Source organism: Alosa alosa, chromosome 23 (assembly GCF_017589495.1).
Source record: "Alosa alosa isolate M-15738 ecotype Scorff River chromosome 23, AALO_Geno_1.1, whole genome shotgun sequence".
NCBI classification, from domain to species: domain Eukaryota; kingdom Metazoa; phylum Chordata; class Actinopteri; order Clupeiformes; family Clupeidae; genus Alosa; species Alosa alosa.
This window is the reverse complement of record NC_063211.1, coordinates 3,920,521-3,948,179: the sequence shown is the minus strand read 5'-3', so window position 1 is coordinate 3,948,179 and position 27,659 is coordinate 3,920,521. Positions and strand designations below refer to the sequence as shown.

General features: G+C 40.2%; 2 protein-coding genes across 2 annotated transcripts in view; both read right to left on the bottom strand.

Annotated features, from left to right (window-relative positions):
• Positions 1-288: 288 nt before the first annotated feature.
• gas6 (growth arrest-specific 6) lies at positions 289-19,990 on the bottom strand. Its single transcript, XM_048235324.1, has 16 exons — positions 19,642-19,990; positions 19,446-19,526; positions 19,102-19,262; positions 15,706-15,730; positions 15,497-15,559; positions 13,188-13,310; positions 11,596-11,715; positions 11,310-11,435; positions 9,089-9,210; positions 8,407-8,525; positions 7,957-8,146; positions 5,296-5,460; positions 4,531-4,699; positions 3,248-3,390; positions 2,251-2,455; positions 289-1,636 (listed from the first exon to the last, which is right to left on the bottom strand). Exons 2-16 carry the CDS (start codon positions 19,516-19,518, stop codon positions 1,488-1,490), a joined length of 1,953 nt encoding a protein of 650 aa, XP_048091281.1. The 5' UTR covers positions 19,519-19,526; positions 19,642-19,990; the 3' UTR covers positions 289-1,487.
• Positions 19,991-21,651: 1,661 nt separating this feature from the next.
• The window catches only part of pros1 (protein S), a 24,733-nt gene continuing 18,725 nt past the window's right edge, over positions 21,652-27,659 (bottom strand). Inside the window, exons 11-14 of the mRNA XM_048235425.1 lie at positions 27,414-27,582; positions 25,314-25,450; positions 24,711-24,945; positions 21,652-23,760 (exon numbers count right to left, since the gene is read on the bottom strand). Coding sequence (XP_048091382.1) covers positions 23,615-23,760; positions 24,711-24,945; positions 25,314-25,450; positions 27,414-27,582 — 687 coding nt within the window. The 3' untranslated portion in view covers positions 21,652-23,614. The remainder of the gene's footprint in view (positions 23,761-24,710; positions 24,946-25,313; positions 25,451-27,413; positions 27,583-27,659) is intronic.

The window sequence follows — 27,659 nt, the reverse complement described above, 5'->3', positions numbered from 1 at the left end:
TTCATATAATAAGGGAGTGTAAAGCAGCAGACTCACAATGTTGTGGTTGAGGTAGCATCGCTAGAACCCTCTCAAGAAGTTTTTATTCATCCTTTTTTTTTTTTTTTTTTTTTTACTTTTCCACTGCAAGCATTCAAAATGTGTGTATATGGCATAGCATTTCCTTCTTTAAAGAACTGGTGTTAAGTTTTCAAACTCAAACATGTTTTTGGAGACTTTTTCTTTTCAATGTTTGTGAAAGTACTGCATTTACATTCAGTGTGTTTTTTTGTCTTAAACACAGCCAGCTCAAGTATATATGTATTTATTTATTGATTGATTGATTGATTGATTGATTGATTCAGTGGGACTGAAAAGAACCTTTAAGGTTTCCCCCAACGGGATTGGGGAGCACCATAAGAAAATACAAAAACAACAATTCTAAACTTCAAAAATAATACAGATGGATAAACTATATTCCAAACATTCAGTATGCTATTAAACCAAACACACACAGACACCCACACACACACACACACACACACACACTCAAACACACACATGCACGCATACACAAAAAAATACCCTCTGAGCCTTTAAAATATAGATATAGGTAAAAAGGGGAAGGCAAATTTCAGTTTAAATGGTGGTCAGACCTTATTGAAGTGTTTTTTTTTTTTTTGTTCCCTAAAAGAGTCATTACATCTTTACAGATCATGTATCCATGTTTTTGCCATTTAGAGGACACATAATGCCCAAATCCTGTCTGGCTGCAGACACAATAAAAACTGTTGTGGGGGAAAGCTCATGAGGATAATGTTTAACTGTAGTAAGGACCCCATCTGAGTTCTGTCTTCTATTGGCTTCTATCTAAAAGCACTGTACATTAATGTATATACATATGACCTGCCTTACAGTGCATCTCACTCAGTAGCTTACGTGGGGCTTTGCGGTGTTTAAACGCCAGATGCCTCTTATATACGGACACCTGACACACATTTATATGCAACCCCAAATGTGTCTCAGTGACTACCTTAAAAATACATTACTCTTGCGCTCTATGTGACATGTGCTAAACTTTTGCATCCCATTAACTACATGGGGCAAAGTTTATCAATGTCATTGCTTTGCTTGTTTTAAGCATTATAAACTGAAGCAGGAAACTGCTCACGTTAGTTAAGAGAAAACTGTGCCTACGCTCTATTATAAACGTTTCTTACCATTGGAGGAGGAGGAAAGGCCATTCTGTGATGGAAAGAATACTATTCGGCAGAGTGAGGAAAAATAAAAACGTCTACTTAAGCTGCTGGGCTAGACTCAGGAAGGCTGAAATTAGTGTGACTTTTTGAATCAGAGGCCTTTAAAAGGGCTGGAGTTGGGAGATTATGGCAGGGCAGATAGCAGACGTATGCAAGGGTGGGCCATATGCGATGGACTAAAAAGGAGCAAATATAAAGGCCATGTGTTTGGAAGAAATGAAATGTCTGTGGCAATACTGAGCTGCGATATTAGGGTATGCCCACCAGGGGGCAGGACTTGGAGAGTATATCATTGTGTTTGTGCAGAGCCCCGTCCAGGTCCAACAGATTTCCATTCACGGTCACCTCCATACAGCCCGTGTAGAAAGCCGATACAGGAGTGGACACCACCGACACATCTATAAATAAAGACAAAACAGACGTAATGAGGCAGGGAAAACGAACACAGACATTACGTGTTGCGGCTATACTTTAAGAGAGCTCTGATTTGATGAAGGTTCATTCCACCAGGAGCATCATCAGAAGGTCGTGTCAAAAGTATTTCAATTTGATCCAGGTAAATGTGCACATTGCAGATGTGCGCCATAATGGGCACAATGAAACATACAATAGTTTTGCGTTGCAGTTGGTTTCCGTTAAGCAATATCCATTACAATTGTTTTTTAGGTCACGCGAGTAGGTCATCCATATTTTACCTGGCAGTGAGGTTTTAAAGTATTCTAGAATTCTGTCACAGTTACAGCAAGAGACATCTAGGGGATTAGACGTGGAATGACCGACAATCAAATCTGTACACTATGCTCATTATATTTATCAATATACATGTATTCACTTAGCAGAGGCTTTTATCCAAAGTGAATGTCATGTCAATTTTATTACAAGGGCCATTTTCCCCAGAGCAACTCAGGGTTAACTCAACTCGCGCACAACGATGGATGCCGGGAATTGAACCCACACCTTTTCATGCTACCGAGTGAAAAAAACAGAAACATATTCAAGCAATGCAACCCACCTGGCAGGCCTCCAATGAACGTTCCGTAGGGTGCAGCGAGATCCAGGTCCTTGCCCTCCGAGCTCTCACTTTGACCTGGTTGGCCATCCACCTCCAGCAGTGTCAGGTTACCTGACACGGTTACATTCACCAGGTGAGCCCCCAACCCACAGAGAGGCACAGCAGCACTCGCCACCACGACATCTCCCATAGACACCAGCACATGCTGTGAAATAACACAAAGAAGCTTTAAAACTAGTAGACAAAGGAAGGTTCTCCGCGCTTCTGTCGTTTAGCGACAATCCAATGCAACCAGGCAAGGACAGATACTTTAGAGAGTACACCAAGGACAAGGATGAAGATGTGACTACACATCGAAACGTTAGTCAAAGTTAATGATGTTTTGCACCTTTTAAGTAAATAATAAAGAAAATTAAGAAGACATCTGAGCTGCACCGGCATCCCTCTCCTTCTCTTTAAAGCTTTAAAACTAGTTTGTAATCATCTCATGAATTATTCACATATTGACATCCAAAATGTGCACCCCAACAATATTTCAGTAGGAGTTATTAATTAATATTCTATATAAAATTAACAAGTTACACCTCTCCATAACTTTTGATATTAAGTATTTACAAGAAGAAATTGATCTGTATGTCTCAGTAGTTGGACAATAAGTTATGGTAGAACAAAACAAGTCACTGGAGCACATGCTCTACTTTGTCATTTAATAAAAGTGCAAACTGGAAAGTCCTTTAGCGGTGTCACAACAGTAACTAACTAGCAGTCAGTTGATGTCTATGTGTGTATCTGAACATTGGACACTGTATATTAATTCCTGTTTAACTACGAAACTATGAAAAAATGGGTTCATTCATATTCCTGTTTTATTAGCATCTCCTTCAGTGGTAACCAACACAAACAGTGTCAACACGATTTATTAACTATGACGTTTCACAGGGTGGTTAACAGTAAAATCGGTTACTAGTGTTACCATAGTTACTGATTTGGCTCTCACCTCTCGCCACTCTTTCTTGGCAGGGTGATAGTTGGAAAGAGAAATGGAGAAAGAGACGTCATCTTGGTGAATTAGGGCAAAGAGAACACCCAGAGATGAGGCTGCACGAATGTTTAACTGCACATTCAGAGTCTGCGGGTCACCTGGGAAAAGAAAGTGTCAGAATGCTATCTCTTTTGAATTACTTTTACATTACATTAGATTTATTCATTTAGCAGATGTTTTTTCCAAAGCAACTTACACTCAATTCATTACACTCAAGTCAATTATATTTCAAGGACATTGTTACATTACATTGTCCCCAGAGCAACTCAAGGTTAAGTGCCTTGCTCAAGGGCACAACGGTGGAAGTCTGGAATTGATCCCACAACTTTTCTGGCTACTGCATGCTAGCCCAGGTCCTTAACCACTACACTACCACCGCCCTACAGGCTACTGCACGCTAGCCCAGCTCCTTAACCACTACACTACCACCACCCTACAGGCTACTGCACGCTAGCCCAGCTCCTTAACCACTACACTACCACCGCCCAAACAAATTTAAACAAATACAGTACTTTCATGTTAGCCACATTGTGCGTAAACCGCAGGACAATAGCCCAATGAATCAGAAACATACTGGTAGTTTATTTACAAGACGATTTATACAGACAGTACCAGACTAAATTCAAGATGGCGTTGAACGGTAAAATTCCTTAAGGTACTGTCTGTATAAATCGTCTTGTAAATAAACTACCAGTGCTTTTTCAAAGTTCTCCATGTCTCGTTTTAAATGTCAAGACCCTCGGAAGTCTACCAATGAAGTATGGAGCTACTTTGAGCCTCGTAAATGGTGTAAAACAGTGATTTATTTGCATGGCTAGGCCGATGCCCGAGGCACTGCAACGAAACACTGTTGGTAGCATTGGCTAACTAGCGCCAGATTGTGAGTGCAGGGGACAAGCCGAGGTGAGCTATGAGACATACGTTCACACTCGGTATCATGTTTCAACACACTTTAGGTCAATATCACACCAGAATTCTCCTTTAATGTGCAATTCAGCAATACAGACTATTGATGTTCAATCCCCAATGGTAGAACACGCTACCAGCACAGGGACGCGTTCCTCTCAAGATTTTATACTGTGTCTATTATCACCAGTACGCTTTTCTTGTAGGGAAGTTTTCTGAAAGATATTTTCACTAATGTTCAAACTATTCCCGTGTGAAAAAGCAGCTAGCAGCTAGTTAGCCAATTTGGGTCAAATAAACACTAGTTAGCAATAGTAAGTTTATACACTCACCATGGCTGTGGTTAAAGAAAGCGAATCCAGAGCCATTATAGAAGGCTCCACGCTCCACCTTTGAGAAGCACTGCATGTGCTCGTTATTGAGCACCGTCTCCTGAATCGACGAGTCCTCTCCGGTCAGCCAGCGCCACTCTCGCATACAGCCGTCTAATCGTGTGTTCACCTGCATCTCAAACACAAGCACGCACACACACACACACACACCTTGAAGATTATTTCATTTTTCTCCAAAAAGTAAACATCAGTTTACTTACACAGCAGGGCTTCTGGAAAAGTGCAGCTAGGTATCTTTTTGTATTTTTAGCCACAGAAATCATTTTAAACTGCAGTTTTGCGGGGGCGCTGTGGCGCATGGGGCAGCAGCATCCATACCACGTTCGGGTCCAAACACCCATGGGGACCCGGGTTCGAATGCGACTCTTTTCCCTTTCTCAACCCATCTATACGCTCCCACTTGCTTCCTGTCACTCCTCACTGTCCTATCTGCATAAAGCCAAAAATCCTCCAGAAAATGTACTTCAAAATAATAATTTTAATAATATCAAAATTCAGTTTCACTTGACAGTCCCTAAAAAAAAAAAAATAATTTCCCCAGCGTTTATCTGAGCTAGTTGTTTATTTCACTGAAAGGCTCTCAAATGCAGGCACTTCTATGGGGCCTGTGTTTATTGGAGACTCAGCTAGTAGAAGTTTTACGGTAATCCTTCTGATGAGAAGAATTCCAGACCTCTCTCTTTACTCACATTCAGTTCCTCTCACCTTACTGATGAGGCCATCTTGTTTAAAGGGGATCCCACCAACTGTGAGGTTGAGCTCATGCAGGCCTTTCTTCAGAGTGAAGAGGTCTCCATTCACAGCAATCTTCATCACTGCTTCTCGGTCAATCTTTATCACCAGACTTCGCCCCTGCTCCTCCACAGAGATCTGTGTGATAATAAAAATATGCAACAATATAATATCAGTTCATTTAGCGTTTATTTTGGTACTTATTGAGTTGGTCTACAGAGGTGGAAGACTTAAAGGATAATTTGGGTATTTATCACTTTGAGTCCCTTTTCTGGTTTGTTTTGGATGAACTAAAGTGGTGGACACCAAAATTTTGACGATGGATCCGGTCTCGACTTTCTGAGTCGTTTTGAATCGCCTTTGAACGTTTCAGAGTAGCTGGCTATGGGCATGCACAAACATGTCCTTAAAACAGCCCTTAACGTTCGTTTTTAAAACTGTACAACTCACTGAATGGTTATAGTGATATTAGTTGATATTCCAAAACAAGTAGCATAGCGAAATACAGTTTCTGTTGTGTTTTATTTGGCATTTTGTAAAATCCCATTGATTTCTGTTGGAAGACTCTTTGCTCGTTGATATTACTGCGCTACTGGAAACGGAAAGGGGGTCTGTTTACATTTGGTTGTAGTCTTTCCGCGAGACCTTCTTTTACTGTCTATGCTTCAGACTTAAATATTGAGCGGAAGTTTATACATGGTTGTGAGGTATCTGAAAAAATAGTTCCACAATAGCAAATAACACGGATTGAAATCATACATTGCGCCGATATATTTGTTTTTAATAATCAACGAACACCACTAACCACTCGGTGAGTTGCACAGTTTTGAAAACAAACGTTAAGGGTTGTTTTTAGGGCTGCAGCTATCAATTCTTTTTGTAATCGATTAATCTAGCACTTTATCGATCGATTAATCGGATAATTTTATTTTGCATTTTTAAACAACCAAAACAAATAATGCATAACGAAAATGACATGGCTGTAAAATGATCAAGCAATTGGCACAGAGGTATTTATTCTAACTCCAACATTTGGCTCCAAAACTAAGCCCATTTATTGCAATTTACCCATTTAGTGTTTATAAGTGCCAGTGCCAACAATTAAATAATGTTCAAAATGCTCTCTGTAAAATTGCAGCCTCTTGTGCATGACTTAGCTGGGTGAACAAAGCTGTCCATACTATGTTGTGAAGTGCTGGGAGGGAGAAGAGGGAAAGCAATTTAATGTATTAATATGCACAACAAGTTTCATGTTGTAATCTAGACTTGACATCAAAGTAAATATCTTTTTATGTAGATTTCTACACCTGCAGCATTTACCATTAGGCTACTAACAAATATTGTTACCATTGGGCTACTAAAAATAGCCAACATTAGGCTACTAACAAATAATTTTACCATTAGGCTACTAAAAAATAATTTCTGGGGTGAGCCTATTTGCTATGGTAACCCAGCAACCTGTGTATGTGTGTGCACGCGTGCGGTGCTTGAGGGAAGATGAGGGTGCATGCATGTGTGTATAAAAATGGGTTCTTTTTTAGGCATACTGTCTTGCAATTGAACGTGAATACGTTTACTACTTAAAAACATAAAAAGCTAAACATTATATCACGACATTGCTACAAATACAGTATGTGATTATAATCAGCCAACATCAATGTAGGCTATAGGCTACGTAGATAGATGATAGATAACCTAGATAGATTGATAGATAGGCCTAGCCTAGGCTACTTTATTGACGCTTGGTGAAACAGCATGGAGTGCATGTTTTCGTATCAGATGCTTGTTCTTTTCCTTTTTTGAGTATGTAATGATCCCAAAACTTTACTTGAAAACTTTAGACATTCTCTGCTATTATGGACATCTTGACTCCGCCATCGTGCCAGCTAATTCAGAACATAATCTATGATTCAGAATGTATCACGATTCACGCGCTAGTGGTGTGCTTCCCGAACAACGGTCCGTGTGGAACAATCAAATCCCTGCGCGTATAGTGCGCGTCATAGGAATTTAACGAGGCTTCGAGGCAGGGTTTTTGCCTCGAGTAATTTTTGTAATCGAGTTATTCGAGTAACTCGATGAATCGTTTCAGCCCTAGTTGTTTTAAGAACATGTTTGTGCATGCCCATAGCCAGCCACTTTTGAAAAAGTCAAAGGCGATTCAAAATGAGGCAGAAAGTCGAGACAGGACCCATCGTCAAAATTTCAGTGTCCACCACTCTAGTTCATCCAAAGCAAACCAGAAAAGTGCTTAATACCGGAATTATCCTTTAAGGCGTGTCTTAATGGCTTATCTATTTTTTTTTTTTTAGATTTGCTTTAGTGTATTTCACAGTGGATAACACAAGGCTCATGCACGTTTTGAAATGCCTTCTCATAGTCTACACAAGCTATGCGGACGATGCGTCCCACCAGTAGAAAAGGATGACCCGTTACTTACACTCGTGTCATGTTAGAAAAAATTGGACATTTATACTACGTAAGTACGTGTCAGACCCTCTTTGCGTAGCTGGTTGCATTGATCACATTTGCAGAGCTTGCGTAGACTATGAATCAGGCATAACTTTCAATTTTAAAAACCCTACACATCAGCTGTAATATAGTTCCCTTTAGAGTGATATGGTGACCGCTGACCTTGTGCCATTCGCCATCGTTGACCTCTGGGCCACTGCTGGTGATGCGGCTTACAGCTCCATATTTTAGTTGCAGCTCCAGTTTCCCATGGTGAATCGCCAGCACAATCCAGGAGCTATTGAGGTGGCCACCCGCAAAGAAGATAACACCTTCCGGGTCGAATGTCCTTAGGTCAAACTCTGCTGTGAAGCTAGAATGTCAAAGGACAAAACACATTTCCTTTAATTCTCATGCTACTATCAATCAGTTTTTAAATGCAATGTAATGAATCAAAATAGATTTACAGCTGTACAACATATCGTATTATTACTCTAGAGAATAATGCAACACTTTTTTTTAAAGTGAAACTTAAGGAATCGAAACAGTAGTTACAGTAGTGCAACATACACAAATACGATAAAGGTCCCCCCCCCCCCGATTGAACCCCTTCTTGACCATCCACCGACTTACCCTGTTTGAACCCTCCGGCGAAAGCGTAGTCTGACCACTGGTGACCCACTGAACATGCGACCCAGATACAAAGAGCGTGCATTACGTTTCAGGTCCAGAGGCACACAAGGTTCCAGGGGCTTTAATGGTTGTTCATTGGATTTGGGAGTGGGGGTGATGGGCAGGGGGAAAAGAACGGGTGTGAGACCGAAGTAGCAGGTTTCATGTTCATTATGTGAAAACGACGTTCTATCTGAACATGTTCATTGTGTAACGTTGTGTAATGTTGTCTATGTCATAGACAGGTTACAATATTTTAAAACATTGTCAAGGTGGCCAAGCAACCATTATATGTTGTACAGAGCTTCCAATACTGACGTCCTAGTCTTCCTAAAAGTATACTTCTGCAGTTACTGGCGGTTCACGCCAAGAATAATAATTATAACTAGCTACGGTGATGATAACTATAACTAGCTACGGTGATGAAAACTATGACTAGAAACGGTGATGATAACTAAAGTGAATGACAACATCCACACATGTACAGTACCAACGACTTGAAGAACAATATTGTCAGGGATCACATTCAGAGCAATTTTGAGAACGATAAAAAACACAATAATACAAATCCATACAAAATTAACTCTCCTAAGGGAAATATTTGAAGAAAAATGTTGGTTTGGTTTGGGAACCAAAAACTCACCTCACAGGTCCTTAGATCATGTGACAACTTCTTCCCTTGACGTCCATCACAGAAGCAGCGGAAACCTCCAGGCGTATTCACACAGTCCTCCTCACATAACTGCGATTCACATTCATCCACATCTACCGAAAAAGACAGCGACCAAGAGAGAGAAAAGATGTTGGTCAGAGTTAGGGCTACAGCAGCAGTGATTTGCACAGAGGGGTTAATCTATAATCTATAATCTAAACTACCACAACAAGGGAATGGCACAAACATGGTATATGAAAACTTTTATTTCTTGAACTTTACTAAATAAACGTATAAACTTAACTAAATATGATGGACAAAGCACTGTTTAAAAAGTTCACACACAACCATGTTCTGATGTTATTGTAAAAGTGTTTTGGGTATCAACTGTTTGGACAAATGGGTCATTCCGTGTCAAATCAGAGGTTGTTGCTGCACCGTCTCAGATTTTGTTCAAATATTGTCTATATGAAGAATGGGTTCCAAAACCAAGGACTTTTATTTTTATTTCTATTTTCATTTCTGTTCAAATCCTATGGCTTCATATTATTTTCTGCTCCTGAAATTCCTCCAGTTTTACAGCCTGAAAATCACATTGTTTGGTAAGCAATGTTTGGGCATTAATATAATAAAAAATATTATTTATAAGCAGCCCAAAGTTTGTAGGGTGGAGGACAAACATGTTCTCAGTATGACTGAACCATTAAAAGTTTTTATGGCATTCTCATTGACTTTCTACAAAGCCCTAGATTGGAAAAAAGTGCAAAAAGTGCGACATTAAGGGTAGTATAAACTTGTTTTTGTACGCATCTGGTGCCAATCATTTTTTTTCCCTCTACATACTATATTTAATTAATGTTGTACCAATATTTGAGCTCTCCACATATAATAGGCTTGAAGATTTTAAGCATTAAACAAGGGGAGGTTGTGTTTTTCGGTCAGTTTCAGAGGAGTAAAATGTATGTGGAGTAGCTAGTAGACACTTCAAATCTATGTGAAAGTAGCTCAGTGTGTGGGCATTTAGTGTAGTGTCAATGTTGTACCATAGATAAATAAATTGCGTCAAAATCATCATTTTGCCCCAAGGCCAAGAATGAAAACCTATAGGTATAAAATGTAACCAAGTAGGTGTATTTATGCATGAATGAAACATGGTACATCATTGGCACTTTATACACAAAATTACTATAAACTGAGCTATTCCACGTTGATTTTCACGCTATTAGCATACCATTTCAGTGCTATGAACATTTCCAAAAAGTGTACCTTGTTTTATCCATCATAGAACCTGAGTTTTGAGTGTTTTATCCATCATATCTTTATGTGCATTTATCACAGAAACCTGAAATATTGGCTCAACATTAATAAAGTATTGTATTTGCAGACAAAATAATGATTGGTGCCATGTGGATACAAAAAAAATAGTATACATGATCCTCAATATCACCAGTTTTGCAACACAAATCATACAAAAATGATACAAACAATTATACAAAGACAAGGGTGAAAAGATGTATGAAAACATTGGAATTGAACAAAAATATTTTACAGTTCTTAGTTTTGGGCCTTAAATATTAGGTAGACAAACCATTTTCCTGGATTTTGTATGATTTGACATGGAATGACTCAAATACTCAAAGATGTCTACCTAAGAAAATCCAGCTAAACAACCCAGATAGTTGTTTATAAATGTTAGAAGCTAACACAAACACCGCAGTTTAAACACATTTCACCATCTACACATTTTATGGTTTATGTTAACGTTTTTTTTAGCAGACACTTTTTCCCAGCTACTTATGATGGCATCAATAAACATTACATTATCATTAAAAGTTTAGAGTAAAATCAAATGGACTACATACCATTTAAAGAATAATAACAAGAACCATACAAATCACAACTTTGTTAGGAAAAAATAATTTGTTACATTAATGAATTAGTTAATTTTTAGTTAACCATTGCTACTCCATAAAGGCATGTCTAAAAAAGAGCATATGGGACGGAATGAGTGCAAGATAGAGGTGGTCTTTAGAATGTGAGTTTTGAGTGTGCAAGATAGAGGTGGTCTTTAGAATGTGAGTTTTGAGTGTGCAAGATAGAGGTGGTCTTTAGAACGTGAGTTTTGAGTGTGCAAGATAGAGGTGGTCTTTAGAATGTGACCTTTTTGACACAGGAAGGACATAAAAAATAAAGGACAAATAACACTCCTTACCCAAGCAGCTCTTGGTTTTGTTGTCATAAATGTGGCCCTCTTCACAAAGACACTCGTAGTCCCCTATCAGGTTAGAGCACTGTGCAGTCCCACATACCTCAGGGCTCGTTACACACTCATCTATATCTGAGGGGGCAAGGTGTCATGATGAGCAAACATTACCATATCGATGAGCAATATTACCATATCAAAAACACAAATAATACAGTACAGAAAACTAAAAGCTCTTGCTACTGAACTCCAACAGGGGAGGGTAATGGTTTTGCCACACTTCCCCAGAACTTACCAACACAATTGCGGTGTCCAACCAAAGCATAACCTTGGTGGCAAGAGCAGTGGTAGCTCCCTTGGGTGTTTTTGCAAAGGTGGTCACACCCACCATTCTTCTCACCGCACTCATCCACATCTGTGAATTAAATAATGAAAGAATGAAATTGAAAGAAAAAATATATACTGACCACATTCATCACATATAGGCGGGACAAAGGCGAGCTACGCTGATGACTGACACTGATGAATTGTTGTGATTGGTCGTAGCGTTATCCAACTGCGTGCAGTGAGAGTTTCAAATGCATGCTTGGTGCCGCCCCTCAAATTGGGCCATTTTCATTACTCGTGGCCAGACCCTTAATCTGAAAGATTCCAGGCTCTGCTTTACCAGGCTAATAATTTAGACCATGAGCTGTACAAAAGCCTTATAGGATGGAGAAACAAATGACCACATTCATCACATATAGCAGGTATATACAGTAATTTCCTGTGTATTAGCTGCATTGTGCATATACCACAGATATGGCCCATGTTTAGCCCACCCCCATCTATTAACCGCATAGCTGAAAGTGTCTTGCAAAATCAACGTATAACCCTGGGGTAATAGTCAGGAAATTACGGTAAAACAGAATGTCCAGATAACTTTGATGGATGAGTTTTTATTGCTATGTGATGTGTTCAATTCTTGTACCCGGCTTCCACACGGTAAAATAAGTAGATTTTTCTTTGTGGTGCATAGCACTCTAGGGGTTGTTAAACATAGTACCTCCCTCCCCGTTTAATTTTACATTATAACGTTGGTGACATCCAAGCACCTCTCATCATCTTGAACATCATGCTATCTAGACGCAGCAGAAGACGCCCATTACGCTTTGGTGTGGAAAGCCACGATTGTATTGTTACATTGTGTGGGCATTGCAAGTAATTTTCATTATTTTTTTAATGGTAGTTGAACTAGATGTAAATTAACTGAATGATGATTTCGGTTTTTCTTGTGCCATGTCCTCTGCATATCACGGTAAAAAGCAATGTGTCTGTGTGCTGCAGAAGAAAACATTGTGGCAATTGATCTCCCCTGAGATCATTCAGATCAGGACTGCATTTCAAGGTGGCATGCAATCCATAGATATTTATAGCTTTACGGTAGCAGGCTGTCCATAGAATTAGATACACTCCATACACTCCATACACTCCATAGATGTATATGATACAATTTGTTGTGGTGGGTCACATATTACGTTTGCATCAGTCTTGCCTTCCATAGCCAATGATAGATGTATAGACATAGACATGTAGAAAACAGGAATAACATGCTCAACGCCTTAATCTGAACTGGAATGGGTGCCGAATTCACCTTTTAATGAATATAACATTTTTGAATATCATCAGTACTTTCTTTAATTTCCCCAAGGCCAGACCGTTTCGGGCCAAACGCCTTTCTTCAGCATGCGAAGTGTGATCTGGCAAAATCGCAAGAGCATGCTGAGGAAGGGTGTCTGGCCTAAAGCGTCCGTGGGGTGATTAAAAAAAAAGTACAGATGAGTGCTGTCCTTGATTCAAAAAATAGACACAGAGATGTGCCATAGAAAGAAATGAGTGACGATGTACCTTTGTCACACTTTGGGCCTGTCCATCCTGTGAAACAGTGACACAAGAACTCGCCCTTTTTGTCCTCACAGCGCACCGTACCTCTGGGATAGCAGGGTGATGGGGAGCACTGGTCAGGGATATCTGAAAAGACAAACCAAAATCATTCTGGTCTCAGTGTATCATTGACAACATCATAGCTGACCCAGAACAGCTACTGTTTTATGGATGAATTTGTGCATGCATTCATGAGTAGCCTTTATGAACAAGAGACAGAAATAAATAGTTGAGCAGAATATCAACTCTGCAGGATGCATGCCGTTGTACTCCTCAGATGAACAATGTCTGGCTCCGCCACCCGTATGCTCAGGGCAATCCAAACTTTTCTCATCTGCTGTTCCCCATTGGTGGAACGCACTACCAGTTCCTACCAGAGCAAGAGCATCACTCTCTACCTTCAAAAAACTCCTGAAGACCCAGCTCTTCAGAGAGTATCTCCTCTTGTAGCACTACCTACAACTTCATTTGCTAATTCTAGCACTTACCACCTGAATAGAACTGACACTTGACTATATGGAAGTAGCACTGCTGAACTAACTTGTCCTTATCGCACTCTACCCTTGATTGTGTCCCTTGTTGGGAGTCGCTTTGGGTTAAAAAGCGTCAGCCAAATGTAATGTAATGTACATGCTCCCAAACACAGTTGTTATATCAAGTCTTAAAGAGGCATATAAAGTGTGACAATCGGACATCTGACAATATAAACTGTGACAGACAATCTTCAAAACATGTTCACTTAGCAAAGTGAAAACATTGCTGATGTAAACCTTAAAGGGTCACAAATCACCTTTTATACAGGGCAGATGTTTCAAATAGTAATGTCTTGTCTCTATGTGGTTAGGTACATGCATTTTGAACATGGTCCCAAAACCTTCTAACCCCTTAAGACAAATTGCAACATTTTTGGACATTTTCTACTTTGGAGAAAAACAGGTGTGCACGCAGCTGTTTCTGTAGTCTGTTGGCTAGTCTGCCTCAGACACAAGATGATAACGTGAGGAAAAAGAGATCAAACTGGTTTGCAACTGAAACACTAGCGGAAAGAATGCTAACTTAAAGTAATGTAATAGTAGGATAGGTTGTTATTACAATAAGTATAGTATATATACTCTTTTGATCCCGTGAGGGAAATTTGGTCTCTGCATTTATCCCAATCCGTGAATTAGTGAAACACACTCAGCACACAGTGACCACACAGTGAGGTGAAGCACACACTAATCCCGACTCAGTGAGTAGCCTGCTACAGCGGCGCTTGGGGACCAGTGAGGGGTTAGGTGCCTTGCTCTCAAGGGCACTTCAGCCGTGCCTACTGGTCGGGGTTCAAACCGGCAACACTCCGCTAGCGCTAACCAGTAGCCCACGGCTGCCCACAATTGTAGGCTGTTAGTCCAGGTATCGCCAGTATCCCCATTTGTGATTACCCTTAAAGCAGCACTTAAGAGGGGGGTTTTTTTACCTTAAAAATACCATTTCCAAAATCATTTTGATGGAACGTAAGAACACATTTTAAAGTATATTTTTTGGGGCTTTTTTGCATTTAGTGACAGGACAGTGAAGAGGCTGACAGGAAGTGAGTGGGAGAGGGAGATGGGGTGGGATCAGGAAATTACCTGGGTCAGACTTGAACTTGGGTCGTCGTGGGCACTTGGACTCGGATGTGGTACGGGCGCCTCTGGCACATAAAATCTTAATAGGGCAAACGGCACTTCTGCCACACTTTGAGCGGGTTGCACGCTTGCAATATAGACTAAGCAAGTGGTGGTAGCGGGTAGGAACACTGAACCCCTCCCACCACTAGTAGGCTCGTAGGTGTTGTTAGCCAGCAGTTAAGCCGACAAAATATGACAATATATGTTTGATTGTGAAAAGTTGCTGATTCCTCAGTTGATGTTCGTAAGCCAAGTAGTCAGCAATTTAGCCGGTAGGTTCACTAATGTTATGCCTACTGGCTTTGACAGCTAGCATGCTAGTTAGACTGTACAAATAGATACTTTTAGGATACTTTTAGGAATTCAGAGCTCCCTTTCTACAGACAGTCCATGCATTCCCTCTATATCGTCTCTGAGCCAACTATTGCGGCAACGTCTGGTTTGGGACAACCCGGTAAAAAAAAATGCATGAACAACTGAAGTGAATTAAGATCAAGTAAATTATGTCACGAGGAAATAATGTGACCGCAATATCGAGAACAGGAAAAAATAAATGAAAGGGTGACAGGTCAGTGAATCGTTGAGACCAATGTCAGTGAGACCAATGTCAGTGAGACTTACTGTGCACGCAAGTAATTAGGTCCTGCTTCTTTTTCTCTGAGTCCCCAAATTTTTCCACACATGCTGGACATAAGCAAAGTAAGAGAATGGGTCTAATTACAATTGGTAATCACTGTTTCGTTTAAAATGTAGGTGAGAGATTAAAAACTAACATTCCTTGACTAAATAGTTATTGATAATAAAATCCTGAAAACATGATGATGACTTACCCAAGTACTTGGGGTAAAAGTAGTCCTGAAATGAACAGAGCAAGAAAATATAAATATGAGATGTTGCCCAACCATAATGCATTAAGATACACCAAGTGTCTGTGGATGTGTGGTTGCCTGCATACCATAGCTTTTACACATTTAACTTAAAATAAACAACAACAAAAAAAGCCTAGTTATAATTAGGCCTGTGTGCTGTCAAAATTATAATTTTCATTTTTGCAATTGAAGGTACTGTCAGCAATTTTGGATGACATCACTTTCTGTGATATTCGAACAAAACACCACAAGCATACTCTCACTAATCCCCTCCCTAACCCCCGCCCCCCCCCTTTTTTTCCCCCAGTGATTGGCTGGGGGAGAGGCTAGCTGCACTTTGTGTCCAGTCCATGGAGCCAGGGTTGTAGACCACTTTTTTTACAGTGTACTCACAGAATGAAGTTTGAGCGGATTGAGAGGAGATACTCTCTGAATGAGACAAAAAGTGTCATTGGTTAGAATAGCTGACAGTATCTTTAATTTGTGAAATGCGTTGAAATGTGCACTAATCCAGATAGCAAGGGGCTGGCGGACATCTGTCGACCCGCTGGGGGCGGATCTGGTGGTCCACTGGCGGGTTGCAGACAAATTCCCCAATATTTTGCCACTCTTGGTTTGGTTATACTCCATATATCATTTTAATAACTTTTCTTAATATTCATGACAAGTTAAATTTAAACATATGGCGGTCCAACGGCGGACCACAAGTGAACTTTTCATGCTGCATGCCTTTCAAGCTGACAGTCATTTAGATGGCTTTGGAAATCTGTAGTCCACCGGAGAGAATGCTTTCAAAGTAAGAAAGATGCTATCAAACAATAGTATTTGTTTATAGAGTTGTTAAACATTTTTCCCTTGTGGCATTTGTATTTAAATTAGCTTTCCTTCAATTAATCGTATATTTTTACATTATTGCAAGTTCATAGTTATTATCCATATTACTCTTATTCATGGTCAGGCAGATGCCCACAATGTATAGGCTAGGGGCTGAATACTTATCTTATCAGAATATTTTATTATTAATTACAGAAGACAAATAACTTATTTAGTTTTTAGAAATATCCTACAGCATAAGGTTGGTGTGGTGTTTGCGTGTCAGTCAGTATGTAAGGTCCAATACAGTACAAGTGAACTATATTTCTAGGGTCCTATGTTCCCAAGGTCCCATGCTTCCTGGGTCCTAAGTTCCCAACTCTATAAAGCACATAATGGAAACTTGAATTCCTCTACTGAAGGACATAATTGAAACTTGATTTCCTCTACTGAATTCACTTAATATGACATGGACTGTTGCGGGAACTCAAAGGGCATTAGTACTTCCCAGCACTCCCATTGGCTCTTCATATACTGTATATTAGGATTACACTTGGAGGGAAATGTATGCGAATCTCTCTCTCTCTCTCTCTCTCTCTCTCTCTCTCTCTCTCTCTCAAGGCATTTAAAAAAGAGCACCATCAAGTTCAACTATCAGTGCAAATTCTGAGGGGTTTGATTGAATCGCCCTTGAAATATAGCTTAAGGGCAAAAAAAGAAACTGGAAATGGAATTGTTCTTAAAGGGATACTTTGCGCTAGCCTGGCCCCACCCTCCTGGAATTCTCAGTTCATTCTGTCACAATGTCAAGTGCAAGTGGGGACAACTAAAATCCTGAGTCAAAACCGGACACAAGTCTCCAATCACTGCTAGCCCAGACATGATCTCAGAAAAATATTAAACAATGGGTTGACTAAGATAAGACTTTTTTGTCCATAGAATTTCTGCAATCATCTTTAAAATCTTCTGCATCTTATTTATGTGCATTAATAGCACTACATTGTGGTGGGCTACAAGCCAATATGATCCATTGTTCCTTATCCAACATATCTAAAATGGGACCTGTTCCCCTGGGAACCAAATAGGAACTAAGTGGATTTTACCTTGTGATTAACTACAGTAAGAGCCAGAATCCATCCATAAAAGTGTAAAACACAGAGCTGCCTTGATCTACTAAGATTGTATTTATTCTTTTTTATTTTATTAACGTCCCTGCTATTTCTCTTCCTCTTTTTTTCCCCTCTCGTGCTGCAGAGGCTGGAAGTTACCCGGTAACTAGTCACATCCCCACTGCAGTCAGAAACTGCAGAGTCAGAGAGGTGCAGCATGAGCCATGCACATTCAGGATGAATAATTCACAACTGCCATGCAACCAGTAGTAGGCTACTTATGTCACTGACAATGCCAACTGCACGCAACACAAAATATATCTTTCATTTTCACTCACATTGCCTTCTTTGACGTGCCTTGCCTCCTTGCGTGCAAAAAGGATGCATGCGTGCAACTCTCTCCTCCACCCACTGCTGAGGAGGTCTCATCCATGTTAACTCCCTTTTCACCTTCATGCTGGACAACTTTCCCTTCACACACTCCTGCTTGTTCCCCTTTCAGCTCTCTCTCTACTCAGCCACTATATATAACAACATTAAAGATTCGACAAAGCATAGTGACTAATTTTTTATGAAATTAAAGGACTAATCCTCTCTCTCCCAGGTGACCAGACAAGTCATTTGATTAACGAATTGCATATTGGCTTTCTAAAAGCAACCATGCCAAACATTATTTACACGTAGGCTATAACATGACACATGCCAGTGGCCAATTTACTTGTCAGTGTTAGCCAGGGAGATATGGTCCGGGAAGGTTAAGTGTTAAAGAGAGATGGATGAAGAGTCGAGAATATGATGCTGGGGGGAGGGCAAATGCGTGTCCATTCAAATAAAACCACTACAACTTCAATCGTCAGCATCCACTGCAGTAACTCCGCGTAGATCAGCTGGCTCTGCAACGGAGCTATGAATCATCACCAGAGTTAGCCGCTATCTGGAATATCATCTCAACGTGAGAGAACTTATCCTAACTACAGGAAGGGTGTGACTTCGTCACAGCACCGGAAAGGAGAACGAGTGTTCTATTGCAGTCTTGCTGCGATGCACTGGCGTTCACGAGTCACGATGGAGGAGTTTTGGTCTCATCCAGGTTGACATTCGTTCAATTTGACTAATTACAAAGGGACTTATCATTGGCTTACCGTGCATATTATGTCCTGGAATGTAAAGACCTCTTTAGAATAGGCTAGGCTACTGAAGGTGAAGGCCATGAATTTCAGCGAAGGTCAATGAAATAACTTGCCGAAACAAGTATCACCGTAAGCGATTCTCATCTCTCTGAAAATGTATCATTGCGGCAGGATGCGGACAAAATCGCACAGTAACATATGCTACACATTTCTCTTAATGTGAACTCATATTGTGTAGGCTAGGCTATGTAGTATGTCGTGAATCTAACATTTGCCATGGATAACAATGAAATATTGCCGCTCACCGTCTCGGGGTCATTTTCAAACACTTCTCTCGCCTCCTCCTTGCTGCATCTCTCCTCGACGCACTCTCTCTCCAAATGTCCTTGTTTCGTCTCCTCAAAAACTTGGTATGCCCGCCTGTGTCTCCATAAGAACTGGTTTGCTTCTTCCGAAGATAGTTTTACTAGAGAAAATTAACAGAACAACCTAAATCACTGATCGAACACAAAGTCAATACTACACTACAGAAATTGACCTCTGTAAGCTAATTCGAATGAAGGGATGGTGTCCATATTTTTATATTTTGAGGACATCTTGTGACGAGCACTCGCCACAAATATTGAAACAACACGATTTGTTTACTTACGTTCCGATGTCCAAGAGACAAACTGTAGCAGGATTAGCCACGAGCTCAACAACTCCACCACGGTCAGCGGCATGTTTGCGTCTATATAAGATGAAGAAACTTTCAGTCCAATGGTGTGCGAGCAATAGTACAGCACTTTTCAATTGGTGCAGTTGAACAATCTTAGTCTGTTCATGGTAAAAACCGACCTACGTACCTTCAGCAGCAGGCACACCTTCCAAAGGCTACATGGATACGTGGACCGTAGGCTACACGACTTTAATATTTTGCCTCCATCCCTTCTGAAGTGGCAGCTAAGCCGCAGATTCGACGACAGATGACCAACAGAAAGTTATTAAAGCAAACATAAAGGCGTTCCCAAAGTAGACAGTTCCCCTGAAGTGTAAGTGGAACTTGGTACGGAACTTGGTGTAGCCTACTGCAGGCTATTCCCCTCCGCTTGCAGTGCAGACTCACACACTCCACCAAATCCGTTGAATCACAATGACGTAAAATTCCCCGACTGAGTTCTGCCAAACGGGGGCATGTGCGCATGAAAGTATCCAATTATGATGAGGCTATTTTTTAAGTGTAACTGTCTTTAGTGATATAGGTATAGGACTATGCCACACAGATGCACCACCCACCCCACAAATCAATAGCCTACGTTACTCATAGAGCCTGGCTAATTAGGTCAACGAATCATCTTATTGGGTTGAGGGAACTCATTCAAGGTATGAATGAATTACATTATCCATTAGCCTAAATGTAATTAAATTATAGATGTGCAGGTATTGTAAGCTACTTGCTTGGCCTTTTAAAGTAATTGACTGAATTGATGTTAGTGTCAATAACTAAAAAATAATATGAACATTTGTTTGATCTGTCATCATTTTCAGTTTTGTTTGCTTGCAGTTTCATTTTCATGTTTCTCCTCTCGTTTTGGTTTCATCTTTGACATTACTGGCAAAGCCCCCCCCCCCCACACACACACACACACACACACACACACAACCTCCTATCTCTTCCTGTTTTCCGTGTCCTGGATCTAGGTCAGGATTCCATCATCTCTTGCTGACAAAACATAACATAATGTTCTATCAGCAGATGACCACAAGCTGAACAGAACCCCATAGATAGGTCTCTTACAGGTTGTAACTTGCATCCCATAAACACTAACATTTTGCAAGGTCAGCCAAAGAGGCCACGATGGCCTTGGGGTCAAATCTCTGGGCTGGACTGATATTTTTGTAGCCTTATCACAATCTCAGTCAATGTTAATTTAAACATTTTGTGAAAGCTGCAACGCAATTTACAAACAGCTGTGTTTTGTTTTGAGTTGTTTTATTAAAATACAAGATAAACAGATACACCATCAAAATCCAGTAAAACATCCAACTCTGTACACTGTAAAATGCCACTTGGTCACAGCACAGTCTCTTTTTAGCTCTGAGAATGTTCGATAAGTCTACTCGAGAGGGGTGGAGAATGAACTTGTAGAGAGAAAGAGAGAGAATAGAAACATTATACTCGTTTAAGTTAAAGTGATGAAGTAGAATCATGTCAACAAATCTGACCAGAATGAGTGGAAATATCAATGCAGTGGTCAGTGGTGGTCAGGACACTGCTACATGTAGCCTGCTGCTTTTCATCAGCCCATTCATATTGAATATTCATCTCTCTGAGCTCTGCTCTGCATTATCTTGGTAACAAACAAGCTTCGGCCTAAGGCTCTGAAACCGCTGTCACAATGAGTCTTCACTTGTTTGCAAACAACAAGGCCAATAGACCAGGGGGGTATTCCAAGTACATGGTTTAGTGACAAACATGGGTAAGTTAGCTCAGAGGGAGGGGTAAACCTTCTAATAGAAGAGCTGTATGGCTTCATTCTCCTCACAAAACAATTCCATAGGGCTCTTGTTGTAGAAGGTTTACCACTTACTCAGTTAACTTACCCAGGTTTGTTACTAAACCATGTACTTGGAATACCCCCCAGAGAATTGTTCTTATGGGAAGTGTGGGTGGCTTTAAAATCCCTGGGTAACAGTTGTCCCTGGTCCTTTTTTGTTGTTGTTGTTCTTCTTCTTCTTCTTGCACCAGGGGGGTATTTCAAGTACGTGGTTTGGAGACAAACCAAGTTGAGTCAGAGTAAGTGCTAAACCTCCTAATAGAAGAGCTGTATGGCTTCACTCTCCTAACAAAACAACGCCATAGGGCTCTTGTTGTAGGAGATTTACCACTTACTCTGAGTTAACTTACCCAGGTTTGTCACTACACCACGTACTTGGAATACCCCCCAGGGGCATGAAATACTTCAGTCAGTTGTTGTTAAGCATGCGCCTTCACATGGGTTCCACTAACTAATGCAATATAACAAAAATAGAGTAATGAGTAAAGCACAGCGTGTGATGAATGGAATGTGGAGGGGAGTCCCTGAGGATGCTGCTTTTCATTGCCTGCACACAGGAACTCTCTGATACAGTGTGCTTAATATAGTTTATGCTGTATTGTCAGACCTTATTTCTTTTAATATTTCCAATAAAACACCCCTGTTCATATTCACATGTGTGTCTGTATTTATAAAGTACACAAAGCTGTAAATGGCAATGAAAGTGAAAGATGGGCTGTAAGATATTAAGTTACGTTTGTGGGTGTTACATGGGGTATAAGGAGGTAGTGAAACAACCTGCTTTAGTCAGGATTTACAGTACATTGACATAGTATTTATTTATACTACATTAGAACTACTTTCTGTGGTTGTGGCAATGCATATTATGACCGCCACATGGTGGTGCCACTTATTATGCGAAGAAAATAAAGCATGCTCCCCAACCCCTACTTCTACAACTGCACTTGTATGTTGTCTTAAATACATTTTGAAACATTTTTTGTATATTAGTAATACGGCGGCCATTTTGGAAATATGCCAAGGGGTTCAACTACATTTCTGACTATCAGTGCTGACTATCAGTGCTGATATTGCATCTTGGCTTTAGCTGAGGCACTTTTAACTTGGAAACTGGTAAATTAAACAAATGAATAAGGATGCAAACTTTTCTATCCAACTGTAAGCACAGACATATCTTGTTTGCTGCTTTTGATTGGTTGTTGGTGGCTGGAACTCTTTTTGGACGTATCAGCCCCATGGAGCTACAAGTACAGCACGTTTAATTTGTACAGGTGCACCAGAGACCCTGGTTTTGTCACCGAAAATCTCTTGTGGAAAAAAAAACAACTTTGACAAAATCCATATGACTGTGCTACAGCAGTGGCTATGAATAGAGTTTAGTTTAAAGAATCCTGGAGTTTTCTTTAACACTCAGAAAGTCCCTGCAACACTCATTTTTCATTGGGCTGAAAATTGAACCCAGGTCAACTCTAAGCAACTATGCTAACCATTGTAACACCAACACTGCTTTCAATACCTGTTCCCTCAATACGTGCTATAGCCAGTTAACAGTGCCATCTCTAAATCTTTAAAAAGTGAAAAAGATCACTACACAGTTTTAGTCTACAAATGTTATATCATATTAATTATATGGCACATTCTAAAATTAGGAACATTAAGCCATGGTAAGCCTGTTCCTTGTAATACTGTAGGTTTCAATGGAGAGGAAATGCTTGGTGCCCGTTAAGGTTTTGATTGAATATGTTTAACAGGTACAGGTGCTTTAGACAAGACATGTCCAAGAGACATTTGGTGATCATAAATCTAGCTATTTAGTGATAATGACTATAGGCCTTCATCTAGGATTCAGCCCAACTTTTTTTCACAGGAGAATTTTTTTTCATGTTAAAACATTTTAGAATGCCCTTCATTATACCAAGTTCACTACAATGAGTTTGTTCGGAGGGAAACTGCATCCAGTGGCAGATACCAATGGAATGCAGCTGTCCTCACATGTGAATAACATCCCAGGCTCAAAAAAACGACTGGCTGAGGTACTCCACGTCACAAAAGTAGGACCAGGGACAACAGTTACCTGAGAATATCAGAGCGACTGTGTACTTTGAGCGTGCTGTGTGTGTGTGTGTGGGTTGAGATTAATTGTGCAATACAAACCAGCCAACATTCATCACTAAAAAACTATTATCTGGCTTTCTTTGCTCTTACTTTTGAATCAGAGCGATCTATTGACGTACCACAGAAACCTGCCTGTGACCGCTTCTCCTAAAGGGCGATGGATGGGTCAAGTTAACACAGGGGGACAAGAGTGGGACTTGATGCTGTTGTGCTTGCTAAAAGCGTCATCAAAGTCCAGTTGCTGTCCATTCACAGAGATCTCTATACATCCATGGTAGAAGGCTGTGACGGGCGTAAATGCGATGGGAAGATCTGTGGAGAAAATAGGAGGAGTGAATTTATAGCTGCAAAAGAAAACTATGGAGCCATACTGTTGTGATATGTGCAGAATGCAGTTTGCCATTGTTTTCCTGAAATATTCAAGGTCTTCCCTGAAAAAAGACAGTGTAGATGGCAGCATATGTTGCTAAATCATTCAGCATTAATTGTGCTTCTCCAGATGTGCAAGCTGCCCCTGCCCACATAGGCACGTCATGTACCCCTTACCATCAGAGATACTGGCTTTTGAACTGTGCATTAATAACAACTTGGATGGGAAACTGGAGACCAAAGGTTACAAGTTGGATACCTCTCCCCTTTTGCCCAAAGGTGTCCATGATTTTTACAAAGAATGAATAGTTTTAATTGTTTTAACAACATACAGGTCAGTTTTCCACTTCACTTCGGTCCACCTTACCTGAGCTCGGGCACAGATAAGACGGCAGCATGTCTGGACCATGTCTAAATATGGTCTGGACAGGTCTGTTTTCAATCTAGCTATCTGAGGCCCCTAAAGATCAATCCAATATTTTTTCTTCACCCCAGTGCCTTGCATTCAAAGATTTCCCTGCCTTCTCTGAATATTTTAATTATACTATGTACTAAAGATGGTGTAACTAGATTTACCGCAGAGCGGTACAACATACGTATGACCGTCGCCCAGTCCGGCATTTTTTCCACAAAAAAAAGTCACGCTTTGTCAAATTGCACATGTAAAATGTAACATATATTTTACATTTACACATGTAAAATACATTGTATACAAACCCACCCCCATCTTGCCTGTTCATAATTCTGAGAAATTGTTAAATTGTGTGCATGTGTCCGTGTCCGTGTTTATGTGTGTGTGTGTGTGTGTGTGTGTGTGTGTGTGTGTACGTGCGTGCATGTGCTTGTGGGTGTGCCTGTGTGCCTGCTGCGCGGCAGTCATAATAATAACTAACCAGGAAGTCCTCCAATGTAGGTGTCAACGGGTCCCTGCATGGTCTGATTCAGGTGAGACAAAGCTTCCAGCAGCAGAGGCTGTGTCATGTAAGACACATTTGAGATGGAGGAGTTGGCCAAAATCTGAAGCTCTCTCTCTGACACACTGAACTCCACCTCTAGTCGCTCGGGGTAACATAGCATCAGCGTTTGCAGAGTTGCCACAGCAACACCATCCAGGAACAACTGCAAGTCCTACACCACCAACGAAATTGAAAGAGAGTATTGGAGTATTAGAGACTATTAGAGTACTGTAACTGAGAAAGAAATGTATTACCCGTAATTTCCCGACTATTGACCAATACATTGATTTTGCTAAACATCTTCAGCTATGAGGTTAATACACGGAGGAAGGATACACTTGGGAATGCATTTATTTCCTTCATTCTTCTTTATGATTAAAGCCCAATCTGATTCTGATACATTGGGCTATTGGGCATTGCAGTTAATACACGGATGTGATTAATACATGTGTTTTTTATTTGCATAAAACACTTTCCTGCGGTTTATACACAATGCTAATATACAGGAAATTACTGTAAAAGTTATGTTATAGCACTTACAGAATCGTTTGGTCCTTGCGTGACAACAGCAACTGATAGTGGGGCTGTGTTATTGGCAACGAGTGCAAAAAGGACCCCTGTGCTTTTGGATGGTCGAATAATCATCTTTATATTGACCTTCCAGGATCCTGCCTCACCTGCACACAGAAATGGACATTTTAGCATGAGGAAATATATGAAGGCCACATAGCATATTAAGAACATAATGCATCATGAGTATGTATAAATAGTTATATTAGTGTCAATAATTATGAGGTTTTATGAATGGTCTATAACTTTTGATGAATGAGTTTGTCATGCTGTATATGAATGGTTTATATATATGGTAACACGCTACTGTAATTCCACTACTTTTAGTGGTAACTAGCATGTAACGAAGTATTTTTGTAAATCAAGTAACGCAATTACAATTACTGAAATTTCAAAGAGTTCGTTATTTGCGTTACTCTGTTGATCTTGAATGAACGACTGCAGACAAGATGACAGATGCACATTTGCTGCTTCTGATCTAACGTCTTCCGACCTTAGCTGTGTTTCTAGCGATTGTGTTTCATGTTTAGATTGCAGATGCATTCTTTACAGTTAATAGGAGCCTCCTCACATACCTCCTTATTTCGGATTTATGCTAAAACACACACGAGTGCATTAGGCTACAATTTAAATGGGGATCTTAAAAGCCTTTTCCCTTTCGTTTCCATCTCGTAAGCTCCACTACAGTAAAAGCGCATTGTTGTTTATTTTAACTCTGCTCTTTTTTTAGCCTATTAGCATAAAAGCCTCGTTATATCAATTTCTCATTCTTACAACATAGCCACGCCACAACACCAATAGGCCTACATACAGTAGCCTATATATAGCCTTGGCACAAGCAAGCACACGTTTAACTCGAGAGGAAAATGCAGATTTCACTTACAAAGAAACCTCCAAATAGCCTACCGTACATACTACAGCGACTTGAGTCATTTGCACAGTATGTTTGCATCGGAATTGACGTCCGTGGTGTTATGGATTCATTTGTCTGCGACGGAACATGCAACTTCTCTCTGGAACACCTCATCAGCTGAAGAGTAACCTTCTGCATAGTGCGCGACAACCCCAAACCCTTGGATGCGCATTTGAACTTATTTTGGTAGGTCAGCACTTGTGCAGCGCAGGCTTTTCCCAAACTGGTGGTGCTTAAAATGCTATATAATACAACTGTGTTCAAAGCAGGATGAGGATAATCTAAGGTTGTATGTGTGTGAAATAGGCCATTTAACATTGTTTCACATTACATCCCATTGAACTCATTCCATGTAGCCTACAGAAGGATTGCAATAATAATGATAATAATAACTTATTATTTATAATAACTTTATTATTACTATAATAACTCATGACTATATTGCAGAATTCAGTGTCAGTGCACCACCATGCATACTAGTAGTAGTAGAAGGCAAGCAGTAGGCAGTGTGCTGCACATATCTATCAAACCACCTAGATGGTGAGGGTGGCACAAAACAAGGTCAGGGAAGCCTTCATGCATTGTAGAATGTTTTGTGGTCGGAAAAAGTTTGAGAACTCATGCACAAGGCTATTGATTTGAAGGCCTGTTGAAACTACAATAAATAGGTCTAAAAATTAGTTTTTTTGTGTGTGTGACTGTTCAGTACTGTTCATATTGACATTTTAAAAGCAGACTTAAAAGTAACTCAAAAGTTACTTTCTCTAGTAACTAATTACTTTTGATATACAGTAATTGGTAAGGTTATTCAATTACATTTGAAAGAAGTAACTAGTAACTGTAACTAATTACTAATTTTCAGTAACTTGCCCAACACTGATAATGAGTGGATAATATTTTGTTCATACAGAATTTGTCTAAGCTTATTATTTTGAGAGGAAGAAGAGAAATATGTTTTCGTTCAGACCATCTAGTTCATATCTATATGAATCAATGTATTTAACACTACACACACCTTACAAAGTCTTTAGAAAGTCTTACACATTTTCAGACTTTCATTTCAAGCCGGACTGTGTTTGAACGTTACATTAGTTGTGAGTTTGTGTGAGAGAAAGTGAAAAGTGCTTCAGGTCAAAGTAGGTGTGCGTGATGCTCACTGTAGTCTATGTTGAAATGGGCAAGCCCAGCACCGGAGAAGAAGGACCCTGGCTCCACGTGTACAAAGCAGTGCTTGCTCTCCTTCCCCTGAATCACCTCTTTGACCCCCGATGCCCCCTGGTTCATCAAATTCCATCCCCGAATACAACCATCTAACCGCGGATTAATCTGAAATAAACACAGAATCAAACATGATAAGACAAAAACCCTGTGCATTGGCCATTTTTGGATCCCAAGTGCTGGTG

What these genes read in the sequence shown, in the direction of transcription:
- gas6 (XM_048235324.1), bottom strand. Translation starts at nt 19,518, where the DNA reads ATGCCGCTGACCGTGGTGGAGTTGTTGAGCTCGTGGCTAATCCTGCTA. An exon ending in AGGCCCAAAGTGTGACAAAG is followed by an intron (nt 11,716 to 13,187) that starts GTACATCGTCAC and finishes TTTAATTCACAG; the next exon opens with ATGTGGATGAGTGCGGTGAG. An exon ending in GTTCATTGGAGGCCTGCCAG is followed by an intron (nt 1,637 to 2,250) that starts GTGGGTTGCATT and finishes CTTTATTTATAG; the next exon opens with ATGTGTCGGTGGTGTCCACT.